Source organism: Gorilla gorilla, chromosome 11 (assembly GCF_029281585.2).
Source record: "Gorilla gorilla gorilla isolate KB3781 chromosome 11, NHGRI_mGorGor1-v2.1_pri, whole genome shotgun sequence".
NCBI lineage: Eukaryota > Metazoa > Chordata > Mammalia > Primates > Hominidae > Gorilla > Gorilla gorilla.
Window position 1 is genome coordinate 114,222,984 of NC_073235.2, and position 21,869 is coordinate 114,244,852.

Below are 21,869 nucleotides of genomic sequence, written 5' to 3' on the forward strand. Positions count from 1 at the left end.
CATAGCTACAAGCTAAGGGATTGAAACTTCAATCAATCAAAGGGGACTTTCCCCTAAGCCAAAATGAGTCAGAGTCACAGCTGCAAGCTAAGGGATCAAAACTTCAACCAATCATATAGGGAGTTTAAGCTACAGCTGCAGCCTGATGTTTTTAACCAATCAGGCCTGCCAACCCACAAGCAGATAGAAAATAAGCTAATTCTATAGGACAGAAAAAGGAAAAGGGGAGGGGTCATAAGGGGATATAAGCATAAGACACCCAAGCCAGAAAGGCAACCCTTCTGGGTCCAAAGTAAGGTGTGGAAGCTTTACTTTTGCTTTTGCTTTACTTTTGCTTTCGCTTTAATGAGTCTTGCTGCCACACACTCTTTGGGTCCGCACGTTGCTCTAATCCAGCTGTAACACTTGCTGCTGTGGTTCATGGATTCATTCCTTGAAACCCGTGAGACCACGAACCCTTCGATGAAGAAAAACCTTCAATCGAAAGAAGAATTTCATCTCACGACTGCTTTCATTTATTTATTTTTGCCAAAATCTGTGATAAAATCAACTTTATTTTTCTTTTCATCCTTGTATTCTTACTCTTACTGAAACAGAAAATAAATAGACAGGTCAAAAGGAGAAGAGATCCTGATGCACGTTTTAGTTGGAGAAACAAACAGTATCCAAAATTACTACACAAGTCACCAAGAACTCAGAAGTATGAAGCTAAAAATGAAACCTAATACTACCCTCCCATGTATAATGGAAACACTAACAGGCAAGCACTCACAAGATTCCCTTAAAACAGGTTCCCCTAATAGAAACTAAGGAAAGTTATTGGCCTATTGCATGCATAGGAAAAAATCTTCCAAGGGTCTTCCTCCTCAAAGAGTTTTCAGAGGGTACATGAATACCACGTCAAAACGGAAGGTCTATTTCTCTGTGTTTCTTCTGGCACTCTAAATTCAAGACAGATCTTAAATTGAGTTTGTAGAAATGAATCATATATGAGCACTATAAATACCTAGGAAAAATTATTCCAACTACAATATGCTAAATAAAGATAGAACAATTGGGAAAAATACCACAGAAATTAATTAGGCTGGTATAGAGATGATGTAAAGGAGAATAATAAGTCTTTAAAACATGGAAAAAAATCAATTCAGACGATTAACCAAGTAGTTATTCTGTCTCCTATGTGCTTATATTGTGCTTGCTGATAGATATGCAGTGATGGAGTCAGCAGACATATTTGCTGTCATCAAGGATCTTGTAGTCTAGTGGTGGAGAGTGGAATTCTACAATTAAAAACTAAGATAAATAATATTAATATATAGTAACTTATTAAAATTTCTGAGTACTATTAGTAAGTTATAATTTTAGAAATCAGGAAAGGGCTCTTTGAGAAAGCACACTTAAGCTGAGAAAATAAGGATAACTAGGAGTTCATTAGGTATGATTGGAAGATGAACACTCCAGGTGAAGGCACTGACTGGCTTGGCTTATAAGGGGAGTGGAAAGAAAGTCAGTGAAGAGAAAGACTACTGGAAAAGAAATCAGGAGCTCTGTAAGCTAAGAATCTGATATTTTACTTTAGTAAAGCCACTAAAGGTCTCATGCAGAGGACCTGCACAATTCAAGCTTTGCATTAAAAAGTAGGGAGATCAAATCTAGTCTCATAACTTAAGCTGAAGAAGTTGAGGGCTGGGATTAAGATGATGATAAAAGAGTATAAAAAGAAGAGGAAATTGTCCAAATGTGTTTTTGGCATAGAATCAAATCATTTACTCTCGAATTGGAGGTTGGTTGTTTGTGGGGTTGTGACATTCAAGGATAAATTTCAAATTTCTGGTAGGGACAATAGGGTGGATACAGATACAAAATATATAAATGGGTGAAATCGAAGGCAGAAGAGATTGAGAAGAGAGGATGAAGACATCTATTCAGGGTGTGCTAAACTTGAGATGTCCCTGAGATTTCCATGTGGCAATATTAAGGATGGAGATAAGGTCAGATTCACAAAACAGACTAGAGATGGAATTTGGTAGTCTAGTGAGATGATCTAGGAAAAATTTATAGATTGAAAAGAAGTCTAGAACTTTGCATTGAGATATTTCAATATTTCTGATATTGCTTACTGCCTGTATGATTTTAAGAAGCAGGAAAGTTGAGGATTTTTTGTAAGAACATGGTTACAATGATGGTCCATGAATCTAAGCGGGCTGCAGAGAGATGTGAGATAGGAAGCACTGAGGGATCGTGAGACAAAGGAGAGTCAGTGAAAGGAAAATGAACTAGAAAGGCAGGAGAATGTAGCTGAAGATTGAGATATTTGAAATAGTAATTTCAAATGTGAGGCTTCTGCTGATTGCTTACTAGTTCTAGAGACAACCTACAAAATGGGAGAAAATATTTGCAAACTAGCCATCTGACAAGGGTTTAATAACCAGAATATATAAGCAGCTCAAACAATTCTATATGAAAAAAATCTAATAATCTGACCAAAATGTGGGCAGAAGACTTGAATAGACATTTCTCATAGGAAGACATATGAAAAGGTGCTCAATATCACTGATCATCAGAGAACTGCAAATCAAAACTATGATGAGATATCTCACGCCAGTTAAAATGGCTTAATACTTACATCCAAGACAGGCAATAACAAATGCTGGCAAGAATGTGAGGAAAAGGGAACCCTCATACACTGTTGGTGGGAATGTATATTAGTATAACCACTATGGAGAACAATTTGGAGGTTCCTCAAAAAACTAAAAATTGAGCTACCATATGATACAGCAATTCCACTGCTGGGTATATACGCAAAATAAAGGAAATCAATATATCAAAGAGATATCTGCACTCCTATCATTGTTGCAGCACTACTTACAATAGGTTAGATTTGGAAGCAACCTAAGTGTCCATCAACAGATGTAGGAATAAAGAAAACATGGTACAAATACACAGTGGAGCACTATTCAGCCATAAAAAAGAATGCAATCAAGTCATTTGCAAAGCTTGGATAGAACTGGAGATCATTATGTTAAGTGAAATTAGCAAGGCAGAGAAAGACAAACATCATCTGTTCTCATTTATTTGTGGGATCTAAAAACCAAAACAATTGAACTCATGAAGATAGAGAGTAGAAGGATGGTTACCAGAGGCTGGGAAAGGTAGTAGGGGGCTGGGGATGGTTAAATAAAATAAAATGTAAAAATATAAATAATGAATAAGGCCTACTATTTGATAGCACAACGAGGTTACTATAGTCAATAGTAACCTAATTGTAAATTTTAAGATAACTTAATGAGTGTGATTGGATTGTTTGTAACTCAAAGGATAAATGCTTGAATGGATAGATACCCCATTCTCCACGATGTGCTTATTTCACATTGCATACCTGTATCAAAACTTCTCATGTACCCCATAAATATATACACCTGCTGTGTACCCACAAAAATTAAGAATAAAAAATCCACTATTAGTATGGAACAGGATATAGCTAAGAGTTACTATGTGAAGCCATACACATGAAATTTTATAATGTGAAAATGTTATAGAACAAAATACCTTTTCAAATAATTTTATAAGCCTGTTATACTCTAAGAGAAAATGTAAACTGATAAATTATATTCATTTCACTTGATTAATATAATATCAATTAGATTTAAAATAATTCCCATCAAGATACTGCATATCAAATGGAAATATGGAGAAGAGAAACACAGAAAGACTATTCACATGAACATTTCTTCAGAAAATAGGATAATAGCAGTTGTGTAAGATAAATAAAATTTCCTATGGTATATATAGAGAAAAACAAGCTATTCTTTTTAATATTACCATTTACATAATAAAGTCAGGCTACTTAAAACACTTTTCTTTGCAGTATCTCACTGTGGTAAATTTGGTGTGGAAAAGTTGAAACAAAAGCCAAAAAAATTCATGCGAATGCAAAGCCATGACTGTTGACTAGTCACTAGAATTGAGAATAATTACATAATTTCTTTCATTTTTTTTAAGAAAGCAAGTAATTTAGATAAAACATTTAAAAACAAAGTCAACTGTTACTAGGTTTAAATACTGGGGAAAAATATAGAGTGACGGGAACTCAGAAAAAGTGAATAGTCTGTCTGATTTTATGAGATAGTGGTGCCCAATTTTAAGAATCTTGTTCAATAGCATCATTTCTTATGTATGTGTTCTGCACCATTTTGTGGATTAAAAAAAAAAAAGAAAACAAAAAACAACAAAAAAACCTGCATTTTCCCTATGAAATGGTTCTATCTGAAACAAGAACTAGGAGCACGTGTAAATGCAGGTATCCTTGTGAAGGTGCGCCTTTAGAGTCATTTTCTTAATGTTGTTCAATATGATCTTTCTTTGTGGGAATGAAGAATGTACTGGTCATTCACTAGCAGTGTGTTATTATTGTCATTATGAATCCATTAGACATATTCAGGTGAGCAGAGTAACAGCCCTGGGTGACCAAACTCTCCTTCTCTTGCTTTTAGTGTAGCATTTAATAGAACACAAACTGCCCCTTATTTATTTTTTGCCTACGGTAAAAATTCTAAGAAAATATAAAAGTCCTCTCCTTTACCCTTGAATATCAATAGAAGTTTCATTGTGGTGATAAATTTTGAGTATTAAGTTGCTACATTTGTGTTATTTATTATAATAACCAGTAAAGCACAGCTATATGTGATGAATAGAGTAGTGGTTATTGAATCTAGAATATTCTATTTCAAGCATAAAGTTAGAGTGGAGAAAAGGGAGTCTAATGATTAATAAGATTGTGCAATTTCCATTGTCTTTGAAAGCTTTTTTCCCCTGAAGAATTGTACAAACAAGCATACAAATACAAATATGCACATACACTAGTTTGCAGAAACATGGTTGCAGCAGATCTTATTTAGCTTGAAAGTTATCCCTGGAACACTCTACCACAGTGTTATACCAGATGACCCCCACCCACCTTTCTTTGCTTGACAGCTTTCTCTTTCCACTGAGCCTATTTTTCCATCCTTGGCTGGAAGGATATGTAGGGGGTGAAGTGTGGCTCTTTCCCAGCAGCTCTACACCCTCAGCTCCCTTAACCCTTGAGTGGGATAATTTTGAGGTGTATGTCCTACACTGGCTGCCAGTCTCTCCAGTGAAAAGAAGCTCCAGTCACTTACAACGGCAGCTAGCTTTATTAGTTCTCCTGTCTTATTTCTAAACTCCCCCATTGAAGAGTCCTTCACCTCCAAAATAAATGACTTTCACATTCTTATTTCAAGGGTAGCTTCTGCATCTGTAAGAACCCAAACTAACACAAGTTAAACTTATTACTTTTAACCAAGTAACTCTGGAATATTTATAATTTCAACTCAACCCTTAGATTCAAATTACAAATAATTTTTCTTGAACCTACCTCTTTTTTGTGGTTTGTTATTCAAATACTTTTATAATGATCTACACACATAACCAATGAGCTAAAAATGTAGGTATGAAATATAGGCTTATGTTTATGTTAAAATTAGAGCAGCCTGCATTAGATACTAAATTCACCGTTGACGTTGCCAGTTAAACTGCATTTTAATCATTGTGATGCTATCCTTCTAATGTTTTGAAAGAAGTCTCGAAAATAGTAGGACATGTTTCTGCCTGGTACTTATTAAACTCTGCTGATAGCTGTCCATCAATCTGTTAATCTTCCAGCATCTATCCACAAGAGAAAAGGCACAGTCAAAATATTTTCCTTAACTTTTTTTGACTTTTAAAGAGAACAGAGTCTTCTGAATCTGTTGGTTACCAAATCCATCAACCATCTAGGAAAATGACTCCTTTCATGGCTCAATCAGAGCCTCATCTAAAATTCAGCAGAAATCTAAGACTTCAAGCTGCCATCTCCACTCTTGTTTCCATGGGAATATACATCAGACCAAGAAAAAAAATGGATGGGGTTAGGAGCTTTCAAATAATCATTCAAAATCATGATGAGGATTTTAGAGCTTTTTTCTTAGGTGTGATTATTTTGTAGCCTCTTAACCCCCTTTTGCCAGTCTGTTTCCATGGAAATATGACAAAAATGTCTGTTCAAGCCTCCAGCAGAGATTATTAGCATTCTCGTGAATTTCAGCTTTGGCTGTAGTCTAGGCTGGCAAGATTTTTTTCTACCAGTTTTATAAATTAACCTATACTGTTTCTACTCTTTGTAATTTTCCTTTATAACTTCTACTTTTTAAAAAATTTCCCTTCACAAATTTATAGCTATGATCAAGATCAAATTGAATAATTGGCATATCACTGAAAAAGGCTTCAGTTTTAAATTTTAATATATGAGCCAGGACATGTAGCAGTGGTGTGTCAGAAACTTTAGAGAACTGAAGAAAGAAACAATATTTAGTTTTTGGCCTTACTGTTATATAGATGCCGGTAGATATGCAACAAGGTGATATTTAAAATATTTAGCAACTGGTAAGGCATGAAACCAACCAATCTGAAAAGCTGGTTTGTACAGGCTGATTATCAACCTACTATATGAGAACCAATAATAAGTTAGGCTGAAAGTAGTTTTATATAAAGTAGTTAGCATTATACATAAATAAATTATTCAAGGTCAAAGACAGCTCCTGTAAAACTTGTAAAGGAGCTTACAAGAGAAACTGGATAGAGATATACAGCAATCCATCTTTTAAAAAAATCAGAGTGCATATGCTTGCATCATTTTTCATATGAAGGTCATTTGAAAATAGAAATCATTCTTATTACTCAAGACATTATGCTAAAAGATAGAGAAAGAACATATATGGTCTTTGATAGAACCCCTGGCAAGATGTCTTGTATTGAATGTGAAAAAATAACAGCATGATAAATACATAATTTTATTCCATCCTACTCTGAAATTTGCTGACCGGTTCAAATCTACAATTTTTGCTAGGGGAAATCTTAAAGTTCTGATTGACCTTAAAAAGTACTTTTTTACTCTTTAGAGGTCTGTTATTATTCTATAGTTGGAGTTTTTTAACCCATAGAGTCTTTTCTTCTGAATTTGAATTAAAAAAATAAATGTCAAGGGGTAATTACCTGACTCAGGTAGGTTCTTAATTTAAATTTAACAGAGACTAACTTGCTATAGAAACTAATCTTGATTGATGTTTTCAACTAAATAGATCATAACCATAATAAAATAAAACAGTATGGTTAATTTTTCAAATTATCAATTTTAGCCCCTGCTTTCCCCTTAGGCAACATCTGGCCTGCAGCTTATTTATGTAAATAAAAAGTTTTATTGGAACACAGTCACACCCATTTGCATTAGTGTTTTTTTTGTTTGGTTTTGCTTTAATTATCTATGGCTGCTTTCCTACCAAAAAGAGCAGAGTTGAGTTGCTGCCACAGAGAACACATAGCATATAAAAGCCTGACTATAATCCAGCCTTATAAAAAAAAGTTTACTGATACCTACTCAAGCTTGGCTTCCTGAACTCAAAGTCTAGACCTGCCATTTTCTAACTTTCTAACCTTGGGGTAACCTTGGGTTAACCCCAGGTTCTTGGTCTGTCATATTTTGAGGAATAAGTAAATTATTATTTGTGAATTATTTGTAACAGTGTTTGGCACTTAGTAAATACTTTGTAAATATTAGTGACTTATTACCACAACCACATAGTCTTTCTAACACTCTTTAGTGCAACTAATTTTAAGAAATATACACATGAGCTTTGGTTATTAAATGCAATTGGTTTTCCGTTGAAATTATGTATTGCTCTCACTGGAGGGCTATTTGGTTATATTTAACAAGAAAATTTAAGAACATTACATGTCTGAATCAATGTAGATAATTCACCTTGGGGACTGTAAACATCTTCAAACTCTAAAGGCAAGTTCTAGTGACCTATCTAGGCAGACAGTTGTGAAACAAAAGTGATCTAAAAAGTATAATACAACGTGAATTGGTCTTAGAAATGTCTTTAATTATAAGACTATAACATTTCCATAGGAGAAATTTGTAAGTTGTGGAGTTTTGGTTTTGTTTTGCTTTAATTATCTAAGCAGGCTATTTGATAATGGAGAAAAATGTGATTGCCTGGGTGTCTGTACTTACATCCATGAACTCCACATTTGCCTTGGGACCAGTTGTCTCATTAAGAATCTTAATAGCCACAGGAATCTTCACAGTTTCTCCTTCAGGTACCCAAATACCCTTTGGGGAAAAAAATTTACATTAAATATGACACCTCAACCTATTAAGTTCTTACAAAGTAACTTAGAAGTTTGATATTATAACATTCAATCAACAAACGTTTATTTAGCACCTGTTACATGTTACAAGTTACTCTGCAACTTTGTTGTCTGCTTTCATTATCTGAGGATGATGCTCATATACATGATTACATATATAGAATATAGAATATATATCCTGCTTTCAAGATGTTTACACTACTGTCAAATTCTACTTGTGTGCATGAAAAAGGCTTTGAATAGTGAAGACAGCATGGAAATAGGATAGCAAAAGAATATCTGATTTGGATGGTATCATCGACTTTTTGAGATGGTTGCTCTACTTTTTGAAGCTCAGTTGTATCATCTGTAATTCAGAAGACTGGGCTAAGGAATGTTAGAGGTTCTTCTCAGGCTGAATATTATCTAAATATTCAGCAGCAAGAAAAACAATTAAAAAAGCATATTCTCATGTTCTTCAAGTTCAGATTCATTTACGAATCAATTTTCAAGAATGCATATTTAAGATTCATTTTTCAAAGGCAAGTGCTAGGAGATATTGAGCACATATTAATTTGTCTACATTATTAAAGCATGTGTATGTGTGTGTGTGAGGGAATTTTATTATCTCTGAAGAAATATAAAATATTTATATTGGCCGTTGTTAGTTCTCTTTTCCTATCAAAATATAATTATAATATCTGAACAGGATTTATCCCTTGGGAAAGTATAAAGTTGGTAGAGTTTGAGTGAAATACAACATTAAGCTAAACAATAGCATTTCTGGGTAAAGTGAATTATAGCATTTGAATGAGGACAATGATTTTGATAAGACATACAAGGATGCAGAGGTTGTATAAGAATACATTTTAAAAGGTGTATTTTCCCAAATGAACGCAAAAGCAAATATGAGATCATGAGGACAAAAACTGAAAAATCTCAAATTTTAGCTTCTTAGCCCTGACATCAGAAAATATTTCTTATAAGATTTTTAACATTAAAATGAAAGAATGAAAAATAATAGTTTGTTATTCCTGAACAAAACATCTTTACTTCCTGTCTTTCTTAATATCAGCTAGTTTTAGTCATAAAGAAAAAAAATTCAAAAAGTTTTTCACTTTGGACTTTTATGCTACAACATATGTATTTGTGTTACTCAAAGTTGCAGTATGATCAGGAGACCTGAACACAAGAATTATTTTAAAACATAGTAACAATAATAAAGAAAATAAAAGATTTTAACTTTTAGAAAGTGAATTTATGGTTGCATTCTTCCTAGGCAGAATGAATGGGGAAATCTATGTGTCAAATACAAAATAATAAGCCAAGTTCCTTGCAAAAAATTTAAAAAAAATAAAGCAGAAACAGAAAAAAGAAAAAAGCCCAATACTCAAAGGCTGCATTTTCTCACTGATGTTATCTAGGGTGGAAAACAGGCTTATTATTCATTATTCAATAAAGTAACCACAGAGAAGATTACTTTATAAAGACATGGCATCACTATTAAAGTATCCCCAAAGTGTAGTTTTAAAATAATACAGGCCAGGCATGGTGGCTCATCCCACCACTTTGGGAGACTGAGGCAGGAGGGTCTCTTGAGCTCAGGAGTTCAAGACCAGCATAGGCAACATAGAGACATTCCAACTCTACTAAAAATAAAACAATTTAAAAATGAGCTGAGTGTGCTGGCACATGCCTGTGGTCCCAGCTACTCAGGAGGTTGAGGTGGGAGGATGGTTTGAGCCCAGGAGGTTGAGGCTACGGTGAACTGTGATTAAACCACTGCTCTCCACCCTGGCCTACAGAGCAAGACCCTGTCTCAAGAATAAATACATAAATAAAATAAAATAAGAATATAAATTCAATGTAAAGTATTTTATACTTCTTTTTAAAATAAATATTTATTAAATTATTCATTTTTTTCATTATTTCATTCATTATTTCACTATTTTCTGGGACTGACTAGTTAAAAATTTTACTATCTGATACACATGATATTGGTCCTAATCTTTATACTTAAACAGAGAATATTTCTAATTAGGAGAAAAAAATCAAAAAATTGGTTAAGCCAATTTGCATTTCTATGGTCAAGAATAATCCTTTATAGTTTAAGACAGTATGTCTTCATAACAACTGATCTATTGATTAAAACTTAGAGTCAACCATAGACACTTCAGGCATATAATTCAAAAAAACTTATGAAATTTCCAATAAACTTTCATTACAAGTAATTTCAATTAAGGTAAAACATTCATGCACAATAGACAAATAAATGCTCTTAATACAAGTTAATACAGCTTTATTATTAAATGCTTAAATGGGTAACATTTTTCTCTGCTGAGGACATTAGATAGTGTTTAGTCTTGAGTTATAGGGTATCCAAGGTTTAAAATAAAATTTAATTTACAGACCACATTATCTTTAAAAATATAGGAGTGATTATACTCTAGGAACAATCCAAGATTGAGTTATCTTAAAAATGGAAGTATATTATAATACATTTAAGTTTTTCCATTTATCTCTTTTTTTCTCCCTATTTCTGTTCTTCATAAACACATAAATTTGCCTACTTGCTTTAAATTTTGTCAATGTCACATGCAGAATTGGTAACAGGCAGGAAGCCCTAATATTTTTCTACTGACTTGTCCTATGGTTCAGCACAGAAACCTTCAGTTACATCTGTGAATACGGAGAATTGTAGCATTTACTAGATAATTCAGGTGGGGAAAAATCCTGGAATCAATCATTAGAATGGGAATTTATGACATAGCTAAGTGATCCAGAATGATTGTCAATATGGATCAAATTCACAGCAGTACTTTCAATTCGTCAGTTTAAATAATCAAGACTGCAATTTAGGACTCTACATTTATTATCCACATAATTTGTTGATATTTTATTGTAGAAATGAGTACAGATTAAAATTATTAAAGATGTAAATACAACTGCAGTAAATAGATACAAATTTTAAGGATATAAAATGATACAGTCTGAGTCTGTTTTTTTCTAGCACAATCTAAATTGAGAAACAGAAACATTTGTTTCTTTGAACATATACCAAATCTGAAGATTAGAAAAGGCATCAAGTCAGCCTAGAACACTGCCTATGCAAAGTAGGTACTCAAATTTATGTCAAATTAAGATCAAATTTAATTGAATAAAATATGCATACTAAAAGATTAGAAAACTTCTGCATTTTGACCTTAGAATACAAGTTTTATTTTAAGGATATTAGATTATTTTGGAGCACTAGGAGAGAAAAATTAAGGTTTATATTCTAATTATTAATATTTTTTGTTAAATCTGTTTTAAATAGAAAAAAATGAATATTTCAAAATGCAACATTTCTAAGATCCAATTAACTTTAACAGATATGTTTGTAAAATGTAGGCTTACACATAGCTTTAAGAAATACATTAAATGCCAGCTGGGCACGGTGGCTCATCCCTATAATCCTAGCACTTTGGGAAGCCAAGGCGGGTGGATCACTTGTCAGGAGTTCGAGACCAGCCTGGCCAACATGGTGAAACCTCATCTGTATTAAAAATACAAAAATTAGCCAGGCATGGTGGTGAGTGCCTGTAATCCCAGCTACTGGGGAGGCTAAGGCAGGAGGGTAGCTGGAACCTGGGAGGAGGAGGGTGCAGTGAGTGGAGATCACACCATTGCACTACAGCCTGGCCAACAGAGTGAGACTCCATCTCAAAAAAAAAAAAAAAAAAAAAAATATATATATATATATATAATGCCAAAGTAACTTTTGGGAATTGTAGTAATGGATATTACAAGAATAATTCAGCATTCGCCCAGAAGAGTTTCTTAATCTTGTTATTTACCATTAAAATAAATTTCACCACAATTAATCTTGGGCCTAGCCTCTGAATTGGTCATGTAATTAAGGCAAATAAGTAAATATACACAAGCCATCATTTGAGCTTTTCCTTTCCAGAAATATCTCTTATTGAAAACACATGATGTCATCTTTTCTTCCTATCTGACCTCAATTTTGCATATAATGTCACATTTTTAGTTTGCTTATGATAACAAAGACATCAAAACCATGGAAATTACTTACAAAATCATAAATGTAACCAGGTAGGCAAAAAATGATTTAGAAACTAGTTCCAACCTATTAAGACATCAGCATATTTGAATGGATTCTAAAATGAGCAGCTACTAGGGTCCTGATGGAGAGGCTTTGGATAAAAAAGCAGAAGAAAAAAAGAATAAAGGATTATGGTATACTGCCAGGCATGTCTGGGGTTCATGGAGCACTGTCTAGGGGTAATGGAAAATGGGTTGGGGCTTGCTAGTTGGATAAAAATAGAAATTTGCCAAAAGGAATATGACATAAGGGGCTCAGAAAGGTATTAAGAAGAAAACTATACTTGGCTTTGTATCAGAGTTTCTTGCTTTTCTCTCAAGACTGTATCCGTCCCAGCTCATTCAATAAAAATTAATGAATTCATTTGTGCAGCAACTTCTCAATATTATAAAAGTCTTCCTTTCTGAATATTTTAAGAAAATTAGGTTTTCTAAAGTAATAACTCCATTGGCTATTATTTTCTAAACGTCTAAAACAAAACTTAACTAACGATATGCGTTGTTTTTTACTTACTTTATAAACCGTTCCAAAAGCACCTGAGCCAAGGACTTTCACCCTCTTCAGCTCAGTTTCTTTCAAAATACGAAGTTGAGCTTGATTGGGTGCTGTGCCACTGGGAGTTAATGGTTCCACCAACTGCAAAGCGGAAAGAAGAAGGTTATACTTTTAATCCAATAGTCAGTCCTCTCTCTCTCTCTCTCTCTCTCTCTCTCTTTGGTTCTCTTTCTTACAAAGCAAAAACACACAAACATGGTTTGCCTTGACAACCAATACCTTTGTAATATGCACCACTCACCATTCCCTGACACATTTATGCATTCTTTCAGACCCTGTCCTTTCTCTTCTCCTGCTCTTTGTCAGGGCAAACACAAGTAACAAATGTGCACCTACCTTGAGGCATACTAGGCTACAAGATTTGATGCATTAAAGAAGGAAATGCTGCCTTCTTAGAGCTTAAAATATACCTGGGAAGCCAGGACAAATGTGTCAGAGGAGAGGGGAAAAAAACGCACAATGCCAAAACCCTAGGACAGTGCTGTTAAAACTTTAGTGTACATCTGAATTACCTCAAGTTCTTGTTAAATATAGGTCCCGGTTCAGCAAGTCTGGAGTAGGCCTGAAATGTTTGCATTTGCATAGAACTCTAAGGGATGCCTAGGTGCCATGGTGATCCTCGAACACATTTTCAGTACCAAGGCCCAAGTTAACCTGTTAGATCAATAGTTCTAAAATTCTATGATTTGATTCTGGATCATAAGTGAATGCTACGAAATGCAAGGCATCAAACAACTACTGGGGAGTGAGGCTCACTAGTTTTGCCTTCCTAAAGAATGTACACTTTAAATCAAGTCTTGAGATGTCTAAGTCTTGACATAATGAAAATGGGTTGGTATTGGGAGGGCCACTGTGAAAAGCAGCTTGGGCACAGCAAGAGGGAGGAGGAGGAAGAAATATAGCAGAATACAACAGGGAGTGGGACTGGTCAGAAGGGTGAGAGTACGGTGGGAAACCTACCTAATCACAGGGTGGGCTGGGTGTGGCCAAAGTAGTAAAATTAGGCTGATAGTTTTAGACGTCATCATTACGTTGTGATTCAGTTAGGGGGAATGAATGAGAACGGGGCAAGTATGTGCATGTGTGCCAATCACTGGCATATGTGAGAAAAAAAAATGTATGTCTAAGAGAGGCTCTGGGTACCAAAAAGCCTTTATCCTATGTTAAAATTTTAGGTTTTTATCTATGTATGAGTAAAAGGGCAAGTGCAAGAAATAGGAGTTTCTTTGTCTTTTAAAAGTTAAATTAAGGAACTAAACTTTACAAGTAGTCTCTTTTATTTTTCCAGCATAATAATCAAAGGGCACTACTACTCAAATTGTCTTGAACCCACCACAGTATTTCAAAATCTCTATTTACAAAGCTAAGTGCACTGTGGCCCTGCAGCTTGGGTATGAATTACCACGCTTCTGTGAAAGTAACGGCCTACTTAATTAGTGGAAGATTCTTGATTGAAGGTAAATGTAGCTATAGCAAGAATTTAAGGAAGAACGTAATAAAAAATTGCCAATAAACTTAGGTTATCTTCAAACTCTTCAATTGTGAGTTTGACAACTCATCTTCAATTTCATTTTCAAATCTAAGTTATATAAATGTAAATTTGATAACATAGAACTGCATTCAAGTCACATTTTAAAAATCTCAGAAAGAATCACTAAATTATTTGTTAAATTTCAAAATGATTGCTCAACTGAGTTCCCTTCATTTGAAGGCAACTCAACCATATAGGAATTGTTGGGTAGATTTTGATACATATGCTATATGTATAATGAATAACTTACGAATCATTTTTAAAAATCATATACAAAAGTTACATAAAATCACACACAATACTGGGACGGGGCTTCAGCATTTTGGGCGAGATATACATAAAATATACATTGTGTATATGCCTTGGCATATACCATGCAATAATTGCATATTTTGAAAACTTCACAGTTCTACCTGAGCTTTTTAGTCTTCTTTAATTTTCTTGGGTATCATTTAATATATTTCACAAAAACATGTTTCTGTATCATTTAATATATTTTACAGACACATGGGTTTAAATTTGGAGGTTTATATGACAGTGTTGCCACTCACAGGAAGCAATTTGCCCTTCCTAAACCTTTATTTCTTATCTGTGAAGTAGGTGTAGCAATAATTACCTTAGAAACTTGAGAAAGGATGAAATGAGATAACATATGTGGAAAATTCTAGAACATTGCCTGGCATATTGTAAGCACTAAATCTGTTACTCTTCAAGGGATGAGATCATGTCTCATTAATATATTTTTGAATCACACCATCTACCAAAGCATCAAGCTTACAGTGCATCTCAGTAAGCATGTGTGGAAAAAATATGTTTTGTAGTTTTATGCATGTAACATAAAAAAGACAATCTGGAACAAAATGATTTGAGGAACGTGTACCATCTTTAAGTGTATGCAAACAATATATCAAGATTCAACAAATGTTCACTTCTGAGGCAGATTTCTAGCTTCAGTATTTAAAGATTTAAATTGACTATCTTAAAAATTCCCCCTTTATTTAGATGGTGGTAGAAAATCATATTTTCTTTTACTAAGAAAAAGATAGGGATTCTACGATTATCTAACCACCAAATGTAAAATAATTTAGTCTTAAAGAATAATTTTCTATAAAAACAGAACCTGCTTATAAAACCAGTAAGTGAGCCGGGCACAGTGGCTCACGCCTGTAATTCCAGCACTTTGGGAGGCCGAGGCAGGCGGATCATGAGGTCAGGAGATGGAGACCAACCTGGCTAACACTGTGAAACCCCGTCTCTACTAAAAATACAAAAAAATGAGCCGGACGTGCTGGCGGGCGCCTGTAGTCCCAGCTACTCGGGAGGCTGAGACAGGAGAATGGCGTGAACCCAGGAGGCGGAGCTTGCAGTGAGCCGAGATCGCGCCACTGCACTCCAGCCTGAGCTACAGAGCAAGACTCCGTCCCAAAAACAAAACAAAACAAAACAAAAACAGTAAGTGTGTGTTTATTTAGTAAGGAAATGACGGTTTGAAGGACATTCTTATAAAGCACTGCATTATAAAAACAAACCAAGATAAAGCAACACAACTCTATTCACGGCAGTGAGCCTTCCCTGTGTGTGGTTAAGGTAATTTCTCTTCCATTATGCAGTCACCTGAATGTACACTGCTATTCCAAGCTTTCCTTTCCAACTGTAGTTTACAATACTTCATTTCCAGAATTCTCTCACCAACTGCCTCAAGCTGGCCATGAGGAAGAATTCTCTCTGTCTCCAGCATCCTAGCTAAATTGCAAACATACATAGCACAAAGCACATGTGTTGTGTCCAAACTTTCATTCACATGTGCAAGATTGAAAGTAATCAAATTGCTCTTCAATAAGCTTCCAGCTAAAGTAGGAATCACTATTAGGTTTTCCCATGTATGTAATTGACTACCTTTATTTTGCTTGAACATGTCTATTCATGAGACAGCTCATTCCAATTGCAGATAACTTTAATCCCTAGAAAGTGTTTTCCTAGAAGCAGCTGTAAGGTAGTTTCCAGAAACTTTCACAGGATACTTCTATCTAGATTTGATTTCTGGGTAAAAAGAGCTAAAATTTAATTCATTATCGGTATGCAAAATGTGTGAATGAATTAAAATTCCCATTCCTCCCATTCCTGTCAGTGTTCAAAGGAGAAGTGAAATTGTCAGACTGACAATGAGAAAAACAACAAACGTTGGATAAGCTTATCTCACAACAGAATTGCTCTGAATTGTTTAGATAGGCACAAATGTGTATATCAGGAGAAAGGTAAGATGGAAGTTGAGAAGGGTCTGGTAATTCACAGTCTTCTGTAATTGTTTCTTCCCTGTATCCTGTACCATGAAAACTATCTGCTTTTATGCTAGAGAACTCAGTGTAGCAATATAAAAGACATTATAATCATTTATGAGTAATTTACATACTCACAATAACTACCATGCATAATATTAAATGCATCCCATAAATTGTGTAGTAAGGTCTGTGTGATTACAACACTAAGTTTTATCCTGTAAGCTTAGTCTTTCACTGCTGGTATAATGAGATCATTGACTACTAATTTAATGATCCTAATTAAAACATGCATTCCTTGTCTGTTAGTTTTGTTTTGAAACAGAAAGATTCTCTCTCTTTCTAACATTTTTCTAAATCTGCCACTGAGATATTCTTTTTTTTTTAATTATTATACTTTAAGTTTTAGGGTACATGTACACAACGTGCAGGTTAGTTACATATGTATACATGTGCCATGTTGGCGTGCTGCACCCATTAACTCATCATTTAACATTAGGTATATCTCCTAATGCTATCCCTCCCCCCTCCCCTCACCCCACAACAGGCCCCGGTGTGTGATGTTCCCCTTCCTGTGTCCATGTGTTCTCCTTGTTCAATTCCCACCTATGAGTGAGAACACGTGGTGTTTGGTTTTTTCGTCCTTGCGATAGTTTGCTGAGAATGATGGTTTCCAGCTTCATCCATGTCCCTACAAAGAACATGAACTCATCATTTTTTATGGCTGCATAGTATTCCATGGTGTATATGTGCCACATTTTCTTAATCCAGTCTATCATTGCTGGACATTTGGCTTGGTTCCAAGTCTTTGCTATTGTGAATAGTGCCACAATAAACATACATGTGCATGTGTCTTTATAGCAGCATGATTTATAATCCTTTGGGTATATACCCAGTAATGGGATGGCTGGATCAAATGGTATTTCTAGTTCCAGATCGCTGAGGAATCGCCACACTGACTTCCACAATGGTTGAACTAGTTTACAGTCCCACCAACAGTGTAAAAGTGTTCCTATTTCTCCACATCCTCTCCAGCACCTGTTGTTTCCTGACTTTTTAATGATTGCCATTCTAACTGGTGTGAGATGGTATCTCATTGTGGTTTTGATTTGCATTTCTCTGATGGCCAATGATGATGAGCATTTTTTCATGTGTCTTTTGGCTGCACAAATATCTTCTTTTGAGAAATGTCTGTTCATATCCTTTGCACACTTTTTGATGGGGTTGTTTGTTTTTTTCTTGTAAATTTGTTTGAGTTCATTTTAGATTCTGGATATTAGCCCTTTGTCAGATGAGTAGATTGTAAAAATTTTGTCCCTGTTTTTAGATGACATGACTGTATATCTAGAAAACCCGATCGTATCAGCCCCCAAATCTCCTTAAGCTGATAGGCAACTTCAGCAAAGTCTCAGGATACAAAATCAATGTGCAAAAATCACAAGCATTCTTATACACCAACAACAGACAAACACAGAGCCAAATCATGAGTGAACTCCCATTCACAATTGCTTCAAAGAGAATAAAATACCTAGGAATCCAACTTACAAGAGACGTGAAGGACCTCTTCAAGGAGATCTACAAACCACTGCTCAATGAAATAAAAGAGGACACAAACAAATGGAAGAACATTCCATGCTCATGGGTAGGAAGAATCAATATCGTGAAAATGGCCATACTGCCCAAGGTAATTTATAGATTCAATGCCATCCCCATCAAGCTACCAATGACTTTCTTCACAGAATTGGAAAAAACTACTTTAAAATTCATATGGAACCAAAAAAGAGCCCGCATTGCCAAGTCAATCCTAAGCTAAAAGAACAAAGCTGGAGGCATCATGCTACCTGACTTCAAACTACACTACAAGGCTGCGGTAACCCAAACAGCATGGTACTGGTACCAAAACAGAGATATAGACCAATGGAACAGAACAGAGCCCTCAGAAATAATGCCGCATATCTACAACTATCTGATCTTTGACAAACCTGACAAAAACAAGAAATGGGGAAACGATTCCCTATTTAATAAATGATGCTGGGAAAACTGGCTAGCCATATGTAGAAAGCTGAAACTGGATCCCTTCCTTACACCTTATACAAAAATTAATTCAAGATGGATTAAAGATTTAAATGTTAGACCTAAAACCATAAAAACCCTAGAAGAAAACTTAGGCAATACCATTCAGGACATAGGCATGGGCAAGGACTTCATGTCTAAAACACCAAAAGCAATGGCAACAAAAGCCAAAATTGACAAATGGGATCTAATTAAACTAAAGAGCTTCTGCACAGCAAAAGAAACTACCAACAGAGTGAACAGGCAACCTACAGAATGAGATATTTTCAATGCAGATATTTTCTAGATCTGCTGCTATTGAGATATCCTCTAACCAGAGCTTGCTAATGGGATCCTCCCAACCATACAAACAAAATACAGATACTTTCCCCAATACAATAATTTTCTTGACCACTCCCATCTACCCCCTTGAAGCCTTGACTATTTTTACAACATAATCTGATTTTTCACAAGCTTTGTTTAACGGACTATAAAATAAAAAACTTAATTAGGACATTGAACAGAATTTTACTTGGATTAAATAATTGAACATTATCTAAACCTTCTAAACCTGATGAAAATCCCCAAACACATGAAGAGGAGAAAGAAATACCTCACCTCTGTTTCCAAGAATCTTCTCAAGGCTCTTTTCTTTTTGATGCTCTTCCTTCTAACATAAACAGCAAATGTCAGACCCACAATGACCAGAATGAAGAGCCCACCAATTACTCCAGCTGCAATCAGGGGAGTTCTGACAATCAGAATGAGAAAAAAAAAAAAGTATGAAGAGAGAGAAGACAGAGGAAGAGAAAAGAGCAGTTGTACAAGACATTACCCACATTTCACAAATCTAGTCATTTAGATGAAATGCAAATATAAAAGTGCATTAGGTTTTGCTCTACCAAAACCTTTCTCACGGTAAAAACTATGGTTGTTTTTGTGTGTTTTACAAATAATAAACCATGCACGTACAACTAATCTTTGAGGATGAACAGTCACAACATGCCATTTGATGAAAAAAATGTAAAACTTGCTAGCAGTATGAAAAACATACGCCAAAACATGGGTGTTGGCGCATTTAATATTTTTCTATTATATATGAATAAACAGGAAATACATTGTAACAATATTGTTGTGGTTTGTAATTTTATTTTCAGTAATTTCTCTGAAGCAGGCTTTCACAACAGTGGCACTATTGACATTTGAGGCTGAATACCAGTTTGTTGTCGCGAAGTGTCCTGTGCATTTTAGGATGTTTAGTAGCATTCCTGGCTTCCATCCCTGAGATGCCAGTAGCACCCCCATCCTCTAGTCATGACAATGTCTCCAGACATTCCCAAAGATCTGTCAACATCACCCCCAGTTAGGAAGCACTGCTCTAATGCAAAAATGAGTGGTCTGAAGACATAGAAACCCCATGCCTCTGGAGTATAAGGGTACCAATAAGAGAGTTATTATTGCCAAAAGTGCTATTTGAAACACTGACTAGGGCAACTCTGGTAGAAAAAAGGTCAGGAGAAGGATAAAGAATTGGTTCAGACATGTTTTCACAATAATGACAAGAGTATTAGAATCAATAGTGTGTCTCAGCATCATATACTCATAAAAGAGGTTTGCACATGAAGCGTTACATAAAAAGTGGTAAACAGTACCAAAAAGGGATTAAGAAGAGATTGATTGGAAATCTTCATTCTTAAAATGTTTTTGTAATGTATTGTTAGCAAAGATATAATTTTGAAACTGATCACTTCTTAGCTAATTTTTTCCTTGCTTAAACAGTAGTAGTTGTGGTTTTTAACTTGCTCTAGAGTACAGCAGTATCTCTGAAGTTTCCGTGGTCAGAGTTCTTAATCATATGAATTTTGTATACCATAGGAAATAATCTTGAATGAAACACACAGGTGTTACCTAAAAAATATTTGACCATGAAGCCACAATGGATATCAAACCTAAAAAAGAACTTCCTGCATGCTCATGCTTTCCATAATAAAGCATTTCATATCTTATATTTATATTTTTAAAAGAACTTATACTACATTTTCTTAAAAAATACTTTCTCTTGCTAAATAAACTTCTGCTCAGAGATAGATCAGAAATACTAATGGTGGATGATCCTCAATAAAATCTTGAAATTTTAAAAAGCTCATAAAAAAAATCTGCGTAACTTCTTCTATAAATGAAATCATGTCTTTTAAAGATTATGACTGCTATATTGTCATATAAAACTGCAGAAAAATCTAAAAAGGTAGTTCATCCTAAAGGTTGTTTCCTGACAGTTCAAAGTACTATAGTATACCGAAATGTTGCTATAATTCAGCTAGATTTTTCTAAATGGGATTTTCTAAAGATATAAAAATCTCTGCTGAGAAAATTAAACTATAGTATGGACAAAAATTCATCATTGTGATATGTTTTTGTTTGTGTAAGATCATATTTTTGATCATGCAAATTAAATATGTATTTCAGGAAATATTTTATGTTTCAACCAAAGGTATAATTTTTAGCTCAAATGCTTAACATATCCCTGACAAGTCACTGTTATCGAAAGGGTTGTATTTTTGTTTTCTCAGTCCAATTTTTTATCGCAAAATATTTATGTATAATTGAGACTAATGTCCAACATTTCGTTAATTGTAGATTCAGACCAAACTCTAAACTTTCTCTGCTTATTTATTTTGCAAAATAATAGGTGGTATACATATTTATGTAAATATATGTAAACGTCAATGTCACTGTATATGAAAAGAAAACGCTCTATTTTGTTTTTTGTTTGTTTCTTTGTTTGTTGTTGTTGTTATTTTTTAAGAACAAACTTCCAGGAGAAGAAACTAATACCTCTCTTTTATCTTATTTTGGTGGAGATCGATTGCCATATAATTACTATACAGGCAAGTAATGGTAATCAAAATAAGACATTCAAAAACTCAAGACAGTAATTTCTGGTTTTATAGTTAGAATTTACCTTCAGTATTTTCTCACAGCAATATTTTTGGTTTACTTGAATTTCTTTACTGTTTTCTTACCACTCTGCAGGAACGGTAGAGGTACAAACAACCTGAAGGAATAAAGAACTAAAATTTCTGTACTTAAAAATCATATATAAGTGTTTTATTGAACATTATAAGAGGCCAAATTCTGCCTGTTCCCACAGAATTTACTTTTG

The 21,869-nt window shown here is 34.5% G+C and overlaps 1 protein-coding gene across 6 annotated transcripts in view; it reads right to left on the reverse strand.

Moving 5' to 3' along the window:
* The window catches only part of ERBB4 (erb-b2 receptor tyrosine kinase 4), a 1,171,871-nt gene that overhangs the window by 238,527 nt on the left and 911,475 nt on the right, over positions 1 to 21,869 (reverse strand). For all 6 annotated transcript variants that reach the window (XM_055379529.2, XM_019022670.4, XM_019022668.4 and 3 more), the window contains 3 exons: positions 19,325 to 19,457; positions 12,806 to 12,928; positions 8,072 to 8,170 (listed from right to left, as the gene is read on the reverse strand). In XM_055379529.2, coding sequence (XP_055235504.1) covers positions 8,072 to 8,170; positions 12,806 to 12,928; positions 19,325 to 19,457 — 355 coding nt within the window. The remainder of the gene's footprint in view (positions 1 to 8,071; positions 8,171 to 12,805; positions 12,929 to 19,324; positions 19,458 to 21,869) is intronic.